This window comes from Brachyhypopomus gauderio, chromosome 2 (assembly GCF_052324685.1).
Source record: "Brachyhypopomus gauderio isolate BG-103 chromosome 2, BGAUD_0.2, whole genome shotgun sequence".
Lineage (NCBI taxonomy): Eukaryota > Metazoa > Chordata > Actinopteri > Gymnotiformes > Hypopomidae > Brachyhypopomus > Brachyhypopomus gauderio.
In genome coordinates, this window is record NC_135212.1 from 2348763 (window position 1) to 2362151 (window position 13389).

Genomic DNA, 13389 nt, shown 5'->3' on the forward strand with positions numbered 1-13389 from the left:
CACACACACACACACACACACACACACACACACACACACACCACCTGACCTACTTTCACATGTAGCCTCACACTCTTGCACAAGAGCCTCAGTGTCCATGTGTTGACTCCGCCTGTACACGTGCATATGTACATATACATGAGTGCCTAAGCCTGTGGACCTCTTTTTCTTTTACGCACACGCACCCACAAGACGCAGCAAGCAAAACTCACTCAGATCGAGAACATGTTCAGCAACACCTCACCACACTGACACCACAGAGTAAGCGACATTAGAAATGCGTTAACTGCTCAATCCTGCTATGTGTCAACTGTCATATTGCTGATGGTGCGAAAGCTGTAAGTCACCATGCCATAACAGTTTCACCATCTCCCAGAAGCAGGGGCCTGGGCAAAATTCGGCGGCATGCAGGAAAAAAAAAAACTAAGCATGTTTCTCAGTTCTCAGTGAACAAGTCACCAGTCTTTCTTCTAGGGACAGCATTAACTCAAATCCCCAAAGCACTCCATATCCAGCAGTCAAACTGAACCCCGCTCCTTGAACCCCGAACCAAACGCCATTTGAAATGGTCTTTATTTGCTTACTCCCAATGTGTGACAATCTTGCCAAAATGATAATTAATACAAATTAAGTATTTAGTCTAATAAATATTTACATTGTAGCCTAAGAGAACTGGAACTGGTCTTGTGACCGGAGGGTCGTAGGTTCGATTCCCAGGCCTGAGGCCATGACTGAGGAGCCCTTGAGCAAGGCACCAAACCCAAACTGCTCCCCAGGTCCCAGACTAGGTCCGCCCACCGCTCTGTGCACCACCGATCACTAGTAATCACTAGTGTGTGTGTTGCACAGATGGGTAACTGTGGAGGACAAATTTTGATTGGGGTGAAAATCACAAATGACAAATATGGCACATTTAGTCTAGTCTAACTAGATGCAGTGTAATTTCCATCCACATGTTGACAGAACAATAATGTAAAGCAGAGTAAAAAAGTGGAGCTTTTTTTCTCGATATTTAACACTGCAGATGGACTCAGCATCACTGTACTGCTCCATGTGACTGAGGGGCAGTCCACAAGGCTAGGGTTAAATTCAAAAGGACGTGTGTGTGTGTGTGTGTGTGTGTGTGTGTGTGTGTGTGTGTGTGTGTGTGTGTGTGTGTGTGTGCGTGTGTGTGACAGAGAGGGACAGAGAGTCACTTAAGTCTATACTTTGTTGTGGTAGCTGAAGGACATAGTGTTCAGTAATTACTCCAGTTATCGGTGTAGGGTGTGGGGTGTACCCTGTGCTCTTGTGTTTTGTCAATGAGTTGCTGTTTCATTTCATAATAACAGTAGGCTACTAACAATTCTACTCACTAATCACCTGGACAATATATTCCCCAGGCAATGTGGCAAACATAGATGTAAATATAACACAGATTAATGTGCACATATGCATGTCTTCACATTGCCTCTAACTACATCTCTTCACTGTACCCATTGAGCGTAGATAAAGGTATCCACTTCCCCCAACCCTGTGATCTTTAATGGCTAAGGACACACACAGCTGAATGTCAAGTTTCATTTAATATTTATCTGTACTTCCTAAAATTAAGCTAATTAAAAGAAACGTTAGACAAAATGAAAACAAAGGGAGTAAAACAGATAATGCTGTTCCCGAAACATATTAGACCAAAAAACATAGTTTTGGTCTTTCTAATCTCTATATGTATAGTTATTGCTTTGTTTGTTATTGTGGAGCAACTGCATTATGCATTATTACTCCATTCATTTACGTTCATAGGAACAGACTGACTTATCACCAGCATTCTAAGTAGATATCTGCAGGACATAGTTACCTAGCTGGCTAGCTAGCCAACCGTCTCCGCTGTCTTCAAAATGATTGATTAAAGTTAGCTAGGTTAACACAGCTAGCTAGCATAATTTTAATAGAGAAAATGTCAAGTGGAAAACCTTTTTAGGCGCACAATGCGCATGAAGAGCACTTAAGCTAACTATAATAGTTAGCTAGGCTAGTGGCGGAGCATGAACTAAAAACTAACGTTTTTTATGTTCGTTATCGCGCGCCAATGATTTGAAACGTAGCCAGATCTAAACTAGCTCAGGTTTGTGGTGAAATCCATGAGGAGTCGTGAAATAACACGGTGGTCTTTTGCTTGCAGGAAAAAAATGTTAAGAGGCAGGAGAGTTAATAAGTGTGTTTTCCACAAATCGTGGATTCACTATCGGTTTTTACATGTCACTTTATGTCAATCGCATACTCCTTCCCATGTGATTAAGACAGATGGCTTCCTTCTTGGGGACAGAGGGTACTGACACCACATCCTGACCCTGCTACAGTCTGGCTCACTGCAGGAGTGGAGCCAGGACCAAGATAGAAACATAGGCCACGCCAGGTTCCAGTTCATGAGTTGACAGGGTCACCCCTGAGAAGGCATGAGACGTTTTTGTTTGGTACTACAGACACTTTGCCATAACGCACAATGACCCAGAGGAAGAATCACAACTATAGTGATAGTCATGTGAATATATCATCTCCATACCAATTTGCAAAAAGTCTCTAGACTGTAGGGAAACTGAATTTCCCATTCGTGGGATCAATAAAGGTTTATCTTATCTTATCTTAGATATCATACATGACCCTGACTTGGTGTTATTATGACACATACTTGTTAATGCTGCAAATCTCAAAAGGTGTCCACCATCTTTGTGTTCACGTGAGTTCGATCTTGCAAGGTAACTTGTCAAGAACGTTCTTCCCAAGAAAACAAGTCTGTACTTCACGTTCTTGGCAGTGAGAAACACCCTGTGACTTTCCTCACTCTCCCACTCACGTACTCCCTGCCTAATCTGCTATTTTACTACGTCACCCACCTAGGCCATATCTACACATTATCCCACATCTCTACCTCTCTTTTTTTACATTGCAAGACTCAGGTAAGCTCAGGTGTATCAGAAATATTTTTTTTTGCTTAATTGTCCAATTTGTTTAACTGCATCTCTTAGGCTACAATGTAAAGAACATTTATGCCAGGAATATTTACAAGAATTAGCATTTTGTTTTATCTTATAGCTTTTGATCTTTAGCATAATTTCTCTTTTTATTTTTATAAAGAATACATACTGCGGTACATACTTTTTTCCCATTGTGGTTGTAAGGGCAGGAGATGCAGGTAGGAATGCAAATAGCAGGTTCCTGAGTTTGCTCTTGCCTATTTTCTCTGGAGAGTTGGCATTGGTCCACAAGCATCAACCCATGAGAAAATGAGCTGGGCTAAATTCATTGCACAGATGTGGACCAGTAAGACAAGAATGATTTTTTCTTTAGGAGGTTTTTCACCATCAGTACAAAGGATTCTGCTTCACTTGCTTGAGGAAACATTTTGGCTTCTAATGAAATAAGTAAACCCCAAAGGTTGTAAAGTCTAGATCTTAAAATTGTAGCCCATTGTCTGTGATCAATAACTCCGGAATGCCGTTTTGAGAGAATATTGATTTTAGGTGAACAGTGACATATGAGCATTTTGTGAGAGTGAACAATTTCAGCATACCCAGAACAATAATCTATGGCCAAGAGGTAATTTGGAATAAGGCGGCTCTCAGTTTTTGCCACGTCGATCTATGTAGGCATAATTGGCTCCACATGGTTTGTTGTTTCCTGTATGCAGGTCTGTAAATGTTAATGCTTTCTATTATCTATGTGTACGCATTACTAGGCCTTCAGCAGGTTACTCTTCCAAGAGGTGCTCTGCAGTCCACAAGTTATTTCCTGGTACATTCACTGTTGAATATGAATATCTCATCAGCTTAATTCTGAAGCACTAAATTCACCAGCGTAGTGTCCAAGGCTTGAGCTCTTAGCAAGAGAGCAGGTTTATGATCAGTTTCCATCAGAAAATGCTTACAAAGCAGAAAGCCTCAACATCACTCATAACACCATGTGTAAATTTACATCATGCTCCTCTTGTTTTGTGGCTCAGACAAGCACATCATCTCAATGGAAAACAATCCTGTCTAGTCCTTCTGCGACCTCTGCTACAATTCTGCTTTGAACGTGTTTAGGTGCTGAGACATTGCCAAATGTAAGACATTAAAAAATCTAAAAGGTGTAATGAATTGTACATTTGTACATTTGTACAAATTGTACATTTATCTGACACTGTTATGAGGGGAATCTGCCAACACCATGTTAGCATCAGACTTAATAAAGACTTTGGTTTTTTGCCAGCATGCCTAGAGTCTACTCAAATGAAGGGAATATAGACTTCTCTCTACATACTGCTTCATTCTGGTTAGCTAGGTCTACCCTTATGCCGGGCATTCCATTCTTATTAGGAATTTCCACTCCAGAGTACCAGTCTGGTGGGTCATCCACTATGCTAGCGACACCCTCTCCACATGCAGGAGTTCCTCTTTGACCTTGTGCATGACAGATAAAGAAATGTGCCTTGGAGTCTTGATGCAGTAGAGCACTGCTCCCAGTTTTAGTTTTAGTTTAATGGCTGGTACACAACCCCCTAAACCAGGGCTATTCAACTGGCGGCCCGCGGGCCAGAACCGGCCCTTTAATGAATTTGTACCGGCCCATCTCCCCATAAATAATAATAAATATTTGATAAACCACCGTAAAAATAAATAACATTTTACGACGCTGTGTGGCGCTTTACGACACTGTGTGGCTCTTTGCGGCACGTTTCCATGGTTTCCAAAACAGACTCACTTGAGAAACATGGTGCTGTCAAAGAAGAGACGTAAGAATACCGAAAACAGACAATATAATAATGACTGGACAGATAAATATGCACACATACCCCAAACTCAACCCTAGATGTGTGATGGCTGGCTTACTGAGTAAGGATGTTTGTAGGTTTATAATAATGTACACACCCTGTGTCACATTAGCCTCACCTTTTTGAAGCAAGTGCCTGATGACTGAGGAATATCCACAACTCCTCATTAATCTCATTCATAGTCCCTTTTCCCCAAACATGCGTTGGTTTGCATAATTTGCTGGGTGTTGCCGTTTTGGATGCAAGGAAGGTTCCTGTATTTATGACATTAATTTCCTTCATGCTTCACTCTGCTTGGCTTATGTTTTGCAGGCTTTCCCTGTTTGGGTGCTGATGCACTACTCTTGGAAGAGCAGACTGTAGCAGACTCATTATAAACTGCTTTGGTGCCATTTTACATCCTTTAGCATTTCCATACTAGTGGGTTTTTTGTGGCCTTTTTATAGAGATGTAAGCATTCTGTTACCTCCGAGGGTTACCTACAACTAGCGAAAATGGCCTGCTAACATAATTTCAGTGATGATCTTGTTAGCTTGGGAGAAAAGGCTAAAGAGGACAAGACAGTTGACATCACTCTATCATGCTGATTAGAAGAGCAGATTGGTTGCTTTAAAAGGGTAGTGGTGCTTTTAAGTTTTCTTCTGTTAACCATGGTTACCTCCAAGGAAACACGGTGCATCAAATAGGGTTTCACAGGCAAGGACATTGTGGCCTGTAAGATGCACCCCAGTCAATCATTTATCCAATCATCAAAAACCTCAAGGAGAGTGGTTCAACTGTAGAATTGAATCAGCTGCAGTGAAGAAGGCTTCAGGGCGCCAAGAAAGTTGAGCAAGCGTCAGCATCATCTCTTAAAGAGGATGCAGCTACGTGATCTGGTCACCACCAGTGCAGAGCTTGCTCAGGAATGGCAGAGGGCAGGTGTGAGTGCATCTGAACGCACAATGAGACAAAAGCTTATGGAGGATGGCTTGGTGTCAAGTTGATCAGTAAAGAAGCTATTTTCTCTGAGAAAAACATCAAGGACAGACTCACATTCTGCAGAAAGTATAGTGATTGGACTGCAGAGGACTGGAGTAACGTTATTTTCTCTGATGAAGCCCTCTTCAGACTGTTTGGGACATCTGGAAAAACAATTGTCCGGAGAAGAAAAGATGAGCGCTTATCATATTAGCATTGCCATGGTTTCCTCCTTGCATACCAGGCCTTTTCTAGTTGATTGTGTGCTCACACCTTGTATCATTCAGGTTGTTGATCTCCGTCTGTCTCTGGATACGAGTTTGGATTTACCCACTGTTCAGTAAAGCCAGTTATAATTTCTGCAAGTATCTGCTCCTTTGTGGTCACTTGCATCAAAAAAATTTTCTAAAACTTCAGGCTTTGTAGGGTTGTTCAGGTTTTCTATGGAAATTATCCTATTTTGCGAAGATAATGGTTATGCTAACTTGACGAAGAAAAAAACGATATCCAGTGGCGTCAAACTCCTTACACTCCTATGCTGTCTACTTGTGGAGCTCCTATCACAATAATCACTGAACCATTAACTTCTTGTGTCTACTTCAAGCGATACATTCCCCAGTAGATGTTTAAACTGATGACCACAATGATAAATGTCTATGTCGAACAAAGTGCTGTTAGGGGGTTTAATCATGCATCAGTACATGAGTGCTGAAGTGTAAACCTTGGGCTGTTCCACGATGTTTTTTTCCAGCTTTGTTCTAATCTACATATTGTAAACAATTATGACAGGCCTCCTGAAAACAAAAGACAGGCCTCTGTATGACAGTGTGCGAAAACAGTGTCTTTCACTCTTCATGTAAATGGAACTCAGCATTGACAAATAAATTGTACCATTCAGAGGGAAAGTTTCCTGCCTCCAGTACATCTGTCATGATTGGTCCCTCCCTACTTCACTTCCATGTTTTTGTTATTCTTTGTGCTTTGTTTTGGTTTCAGTTTTCATGCCCCCTTATTTAGTTCTCTGCTCTTTTTATTAGTTTCACCTGTCTCTGGTTTAGGTCCTTGTTAGGCCTTGTTAACTCCTGTATTTAATCTCTGTGTTTGTTTTGTCTTGTCGTTGGTCACTGTGCCGTTTGTTAATGTCGTCCTCAATTGTGTGGGCAGCTTGGCTGTTTTTACTTTCTGTTCAAGTGATTTGGTCCTATTTGTCTTGGCTATATGACCCTCGACCATTTAAACGACTATGATTGTGTATTTGCCCTTAATAAATCTTGCTCCTCTCAGTGCAACTTTCTATTGCTCCGTGCTACAACATCAAAGCAAAGCCTTCACCATGGGGCATCAAATTCTACTTTCTTTGTGGCAGAAGTGCACTAGCATTCAAGTGCACTAGCATTTCTTATATATCAGGGTGCCATCACAGAGCTTTTTGAGGGAGATAAGGCCATCTTAGGACATCGGGCCTCAGTGGTTACCCATCTGTGTCAACGGCTGCACAGCCAAACCTCAAGATCTTCTTTGATACCTTCTTCACAATGTACAATCTGCTGGAGTTCTTAGCGGCAAAGGAGATATATGCAGCTGGAACAGTGTGTCCTGCATTGGCAGCCTACCAATCATGAGTGACACAGATGTCTAAAAGACAAATAGGGAATTGTGATAAGGTCAGGAGCAGGTATGGAAAGGTGGTGTTAACCAAGTGGTTTGATAATCGTACTGTGGTCATGGCTTCCAATGGAGAATGGAGATTGGGTTGAAAGGTGGGATAAGAAGAAAGGACCCTCAATGAAAATCAAGCGTCCTGAAGTTGTGCTGAAATCAGTAGCGAACCGTGACCATTACACCTGGGCCCGCTCCCATCCACCCCCTGTAAAAAATTTGTTTCCTCTGCTAATTAACTGCAATTAAAAAAAAATTGAAAATTGAGATGACAGTACAGCTTTAGAAATGCAGTAAACAATAATATCTGTACTAGATAACTTCTTAAGCAAAATAAGTTTCCAACAAATTAAGGTTCACAGCTCCGTGTTCCTTGGGAGCGTAATATGTAAACAACGCGCACGAGGCCATCAACGGAATGAATCTAAACTAGCTAGCGGTGGTACGCTAACGACAGCTAGCGTCGCCACAGCAGGCGGAAATTATCATACAGTTAATCCCGCCTACTAAGAGGGAAGATATGATTGGTCAATTTTGCTGTCATTTGAAACTGGTATTGCGCTGAATTATAACTGTTGTAAACAAACAGAGGGCATCACAGTCCTGATAGGGGGAGACACAGGCTCACAGGCTTCCACTCAACCCCTCACCTTCCAACACAGATTGAATAGTCACGCTTGAATAATTGATTTGCTTATATTTTTGTAATTGTTTAGATGTCGATTGTCAAACTGTAAGATAAAATAAAATTGGATAAATTATATATATTTATGTTTTAAGAATAGTTTAGGCCCTCTGAGAGGGCGTAGAGGGCCCTGACGGTTCCCCACTGGCAGAAATACAGCCATGTCGTGGGTGGTCTGCAGGGGCGCAGATGGCACTGGGGACAGGGGGGACATGTCCCCTCCAGATTTATATTGACCCCATCTGAAATCTAGCATCTACAAGCATAAACGTATATATTGTACAGCTTGGTCCCCCTCACTTCAGAATTTCCATCTGCGCCGATGGTGGTCTGTACAAACTTGATCAACTGATAAGTCTGTACAGGACAGAAAACAGTGAACAGCTAGCTTGAGTATTGAAGAGACAATACCAGGGTATTCCTGAGTAGTACACACGGGATCTACTGCAGTTCCAAATGAATGTCGCAGAAGCCTTTATGATGGCCTACCGAAGAGGTCCGCACTGACATGATGGACCACATGCCAAATTACGACGATTGTAAAGATGCAACCAGGTGCTAATTTCCAAAGTGCAGTTAGCAACGGGGAAAAAAAACTTTTGATGAAGTAGAGAAGTATCTTGCACTTCTAGATTAAGGTCCAATTTTATGTTCCAAAAACAATACAGTCCTTATAGTACTACTTTATGACTGTTAATTGAAGTTCATTCTTTTATTTTTTACATCACTTGGATATAATTGGGGTGAAGCTAACATGTATTTGCTGCTTTTCCAAATGATTTTGAATATTTACTGTATAGGGTACATTCTTGTCATTTGAGGTGTCTGCAGCCACAGTCAAGTATGAACATTTTCAGTGTGTGAGTCCACATTGGACACATTGGTATTGCATATACACATCTGTCTGCTACTTCCTTGCAAAACTCCCAACTAGAAGGACTCTAAAAGTTTGTAAAGAGGATATGGAGGTGTGGGGAAGAAGGCGTGCGGTCAAGTGGAACAGACCTTCTCTTTCTCATTCTTATTTTTCCCTCATGTTAATGTTCCTTCCAAAACTCCCCATGACATCTCCCATCTGAACTTTACATGCTACCCTATGCTACCCCATGCCTCTCATCTGTGTGCTTGGGTGTGGGGGGGGATTTTTGATGTCTCTTGGCTGTGTGCTAGTCTCCTCACTTTTGCTCTGATCTTACCCACCAGGAGCTCATTAGTGCATGAAAACACAGCACTGCCTAAAACATCTCTCATTCTTTCACACACCCACTAAACACAAGCTGTACCACAAATAGATAAAGTACAAGAATAATATTTAGCAAATATCATTAAATAACAAATACAGACATAACCAAACAAACAACTCTTAAAAAACTCCTAGACATAGTTATACTGTACAGTGCATCATACTATGCTTCGTAGGTCTGTATGAGCATGCAGAGGTCTAAATATAGTTTACTGTATGTGTGTATGTGTGTGTGTGTGTGTGTGTTTGCATGTGTGTGTGTGTGTGTGTGTGTGTGTGTGTGTGTGTGTGTGTGTGTGTGTGTGTGTGCGTGTTATGAACTTACCCAGTTAGCACCACTACGAAGTCCATGACATTCCAGCCATTGCGGAGGTAGGAGCCCTTATGAAAGGCAAAACCCAGAGCCAGGATCTTAATGCCGGACTCAAAGCAGAAGATGCCAATGAAATAGGGTTCTGTGTCATCCTGAGGGATAGAGAGAGAGGGGAGAGAGAGAGAGAGAGAGAGAGAGAGAGAGAGAGAGAGAGAGAGAGAGAGAGACAAAGAAATAGCAAGGCTTTGCTTCAAATTAACCAGTAACTCTTCGGGAGAGTTACTAGTCACTAGGAAGTAGTATTAGCTAAATATATAAAGCAGGCTAGTACTGAAAAAGAGGTCAAATTTGTAATTTAACAACATGAAATAAAAACTCCTATGGGCCACAATAAATGAATGAAATGCTGACACAGAGATTTAACATAGTTAGCTAACAATGGATAAAATAGCATTCTCAGCTACAGCACACACATCCACTCATATACTCACACACACACACACACACACACAGAACTCACCAGACGCTCAGACATAGGGGTCTTGTCATTGTCGGGAAGATGCTGCTCCAGTGCGAGGACAATGCAGTTGGCGATGATGGTGGCCAGGATCATGTACTCAAATGGAGTGAGGGGCAAAGGTCAAGGAAAAGACTAGCGAACCCGGAAGCAAACGATCACACCACTTCTCATTCTAAACAACTCATCTGGACCTTCAGAGTCCAAATGCTTTCATTTCAAAGGGGGAGCCTGATCTCCCTAACTCACAGTCCTCTCTCAGGGACAAAATTAAAGTTGGAATGAGTATACAGGCAAGACTCATTTACCTATTTCACCTATGTTTCCTTGTCTTTTTTTAAATTAACTGCTATTTATTTACATTTCTGCAATAAAATGTCACAAATTAGGCTTTAATTTTTAATGACATCTGAATTGAATTCCACTACTGGTCCTCTCGGTTAAAGCATGCATTATAATGGGATCTTGCAAGACATAACTCACTATGGACACAATTATAAGAGTTCTCTTGCCACTGTCTACATTTGTTTTCCACTATCTTGTGTATAATTTTCCAAATGCAAACTCTTTAAACAGACATGAAACAGACATCAGAATCGGAAGAATCAGAACACACTAGATGGAACAACATGGACGTTGAATAATTATTTACAAGCCCTGTGTGAAAGAGGTTTCCATCGATGGTCCATGTTGCACCTTAAATTCATTTTGAGATTTTTCTACCAGGTGCTCTTTGAAATCATCTCAGCATTTATGTACAGAATTCAACATTGTTAGACAGGGTAGAAATAACAGAAAAACTGAATTTCTTATCAGGGAACTGTGAAAAAAAAGGGTAAAGTGTGTCTGTGTTAACTCGTTTTCATACATTACATCTCCATATATGTTATTTGTCATTTATTCTCTGGATTCACCTGCAACTGCACTCCAATAAACAATATCTTTCTTTTGCGTGCATTTTTTTTTGTTATGCAGAACCACTAGGAAAAATGATATTATCACTGAAATGGCTTACTGTGGAGTTTACAGTATCATTTTACAGTATAATTTTACAGTATAATTTTTTAAAATGAAATTTGACCACTTGATCTTTCAGAGGCCACCATGTTATAGAACAACTCCTCATATCAAATCCTGAGCTATTGCACAACCCTAATGCAGGTTTTATCTTCAAAATATACACACACATATATATAGACACACACACCTGGTGTTTATCCATGCTAAAGTAATGTATACATTTTGTGCTTGAGGGTACAGTGTGTGTAAGATAGAGAGAGACTGTGACACCTTCTGAAAGCTTTAAATGCCTCTTCATTAGACACACGTGCCCTGAATTGATGGCACAGTTCCAGTTATCATTGGTGCTGTGTGTGTGTGTGTGTGTGTGTGTGTGTGTGTGTGTGTGTGTGTGTGTGTGTGTGTGTGTGCGTGTGCGTGTGTGTGTGTACGTAGCCGGATGTAGCACATACTGGGATCTATATGTGTTTCAAGCTGTCATGCATCTTTGTCTTCATTACAATTGTACTGGGAGTGAGTATGCATACCGAAAGCTGTAGATACTCAGTTAAGACACAAGCAGCGCAAATACACACACTCACACACACACACACACACACACTCATACACAATTTAAGGGTAGTGGGAGGGAAGGTACAGTTAGTGAAACATGGAGGATGAAGGGATGTAGAGAAGGAGAGACAGCATAACAGAGTGAAAGAGAGATAAAGGGTGCAGACAGGTGGGCGGTGCTCTGTGACTCCGTACTACAGGGTTTATATAACATTGTATTTGTGTGTTTTCACAGGCATGTATAATTATACCAACCCCTCTCTGCGCCTGTCAACATGTGAGCACTCTGTGTGCGTGTTTGTGTGTGTGTGTGCGTGTGTGTGTGTGTGTGTGTGTGTGTGTGTGTGTGTGTGTGTGTGTGTGTGTGTGTGTGTGTGTGTGTGTGTGTGTGCGTGTGTGTGAGAGAGAGAGAGAGAGAGAGACTGCTGGAAATTCAGCTACCTCTCTTTCAGAAGTGCCTAGCAGGATGGAGAGATTAAAGAGTGGAGCACTCCTCTCTGTAGGATGAATGAATATCCTGGCCCTTCCACACTGGCTGCCACTGTCTGATATGGCCGCGTTGTGATGTGACCGCTGTGTGTGTGTGTGTGTGTGTGTGTGTGTGTGTGTGTGTGTGTGTGTGTGTGTGTGTGTGTGTCTGTGTTTCTATAGGCGTGCTTTGAAAAGCACACCTCTCCACCACTGTGAAAAGGTGTCTGTTTAAAGAGAGTAAGAACACTGCTGTGATCTGTGCTGCCAAAAGCCTTCAATTATGTATCCCAATTCCTTTCCATGTTATAAACAACAGGGATGCAAAGGCAAGCTGTGTTTTTTTTGTGTGTGTGTTAAAGACTCTAGGGACCTTTCCTCATAAAACATAAGCATTACCTCCTGTGCAGTGACTGATCTGACAACACACGCTGTTATGAGGCTGTATGGAAAACAGCACAAAATAGAAAAGGTCATAGCAAGGAATGACATGAGGACAGACATTAGTGCTTGACTAATGTATTCCGACTGTGCTCTGATGACTAACCCTTCAAACACACCTCCCCCTCTCTCTCAGACACACATGACAGCGGTCCCCTACAACCACACCCACCCTGCACATCTCCACACCGCCTGCACCGTCAGCAGGTGCTTACGCACTGCCCTGCACACTCACACACACAGTAGCAGAAATGGAGGGATGAGGTATAATACACTGGCAGGTAACAAAACCAACTCTAGAAGGTCTGGACCAGTGAGATGAAGCAGGAGGCGGGCCAGGAGAAGGACTGGGCCAATGAGAGGATGTGGCCACCTCCCCTCTCTTCTCATTGGCCCAGTCCTTCTGACCTGCCTCCCATCTCGTGATTGTTATACTGCACCGATAAGTGATTATTATTATCCCAGTGGCATCTCATGCATCTCATCCACCCATCTCCAACTCCTACTGATAATCATATCAGCTTGACTACACGCAGCACAAAGATTTTTGGATCGTCTAATCAGTTACACAAAATCAGACGTAGGTTTGGTTTCATTAAAAAATTGTGAAAAATCATTAACTTTTCACTTTTGTATAACGTATGCAGGTGTTTCTCTGGATTTGGTGAGCGTACTGCGTGGAGAAGAAGAGTGAACAGGGATATTTTTTTGGCTCATGTCCAGCCCTCTAGAGGACTCATTC

The 13389-nt window shown here is 41.8% G+C and overlaps 1 protein-coding gene across 10 annotated transcripts in view; it reads right to left on the reverse strand.

Annotated features, from left to right (window-relative positions):
• cacna1aa (calcium channel, voltage-dependent, P/Q type, alpha 1A subunit, a) overlaps window positions 1-13389 on the reverse strand; it is an 88386-nt gene that overhangs the window by 62637 nt on the left and 12360 nt on the right. For all 10 annotated transcript variants that reach the window (XM_076982325.1, XM_076982324.1, XM_076982322.1 and 7 more), the window contains exons 2-3: window positions 10170-10275; window positions 9662-9801 (exon numbers count right to left, since the gene is read on the reverse strand). In XM_076982325.1, the coding sequence (XP_076838440.1) occupies window positions 9662-9801; window positions 10170-10275 (246 nt within the window). The remainder of the gene's footprint in view (window positions 1-9661; window positions 9802-10169; window positions 10276-13389) is intronic.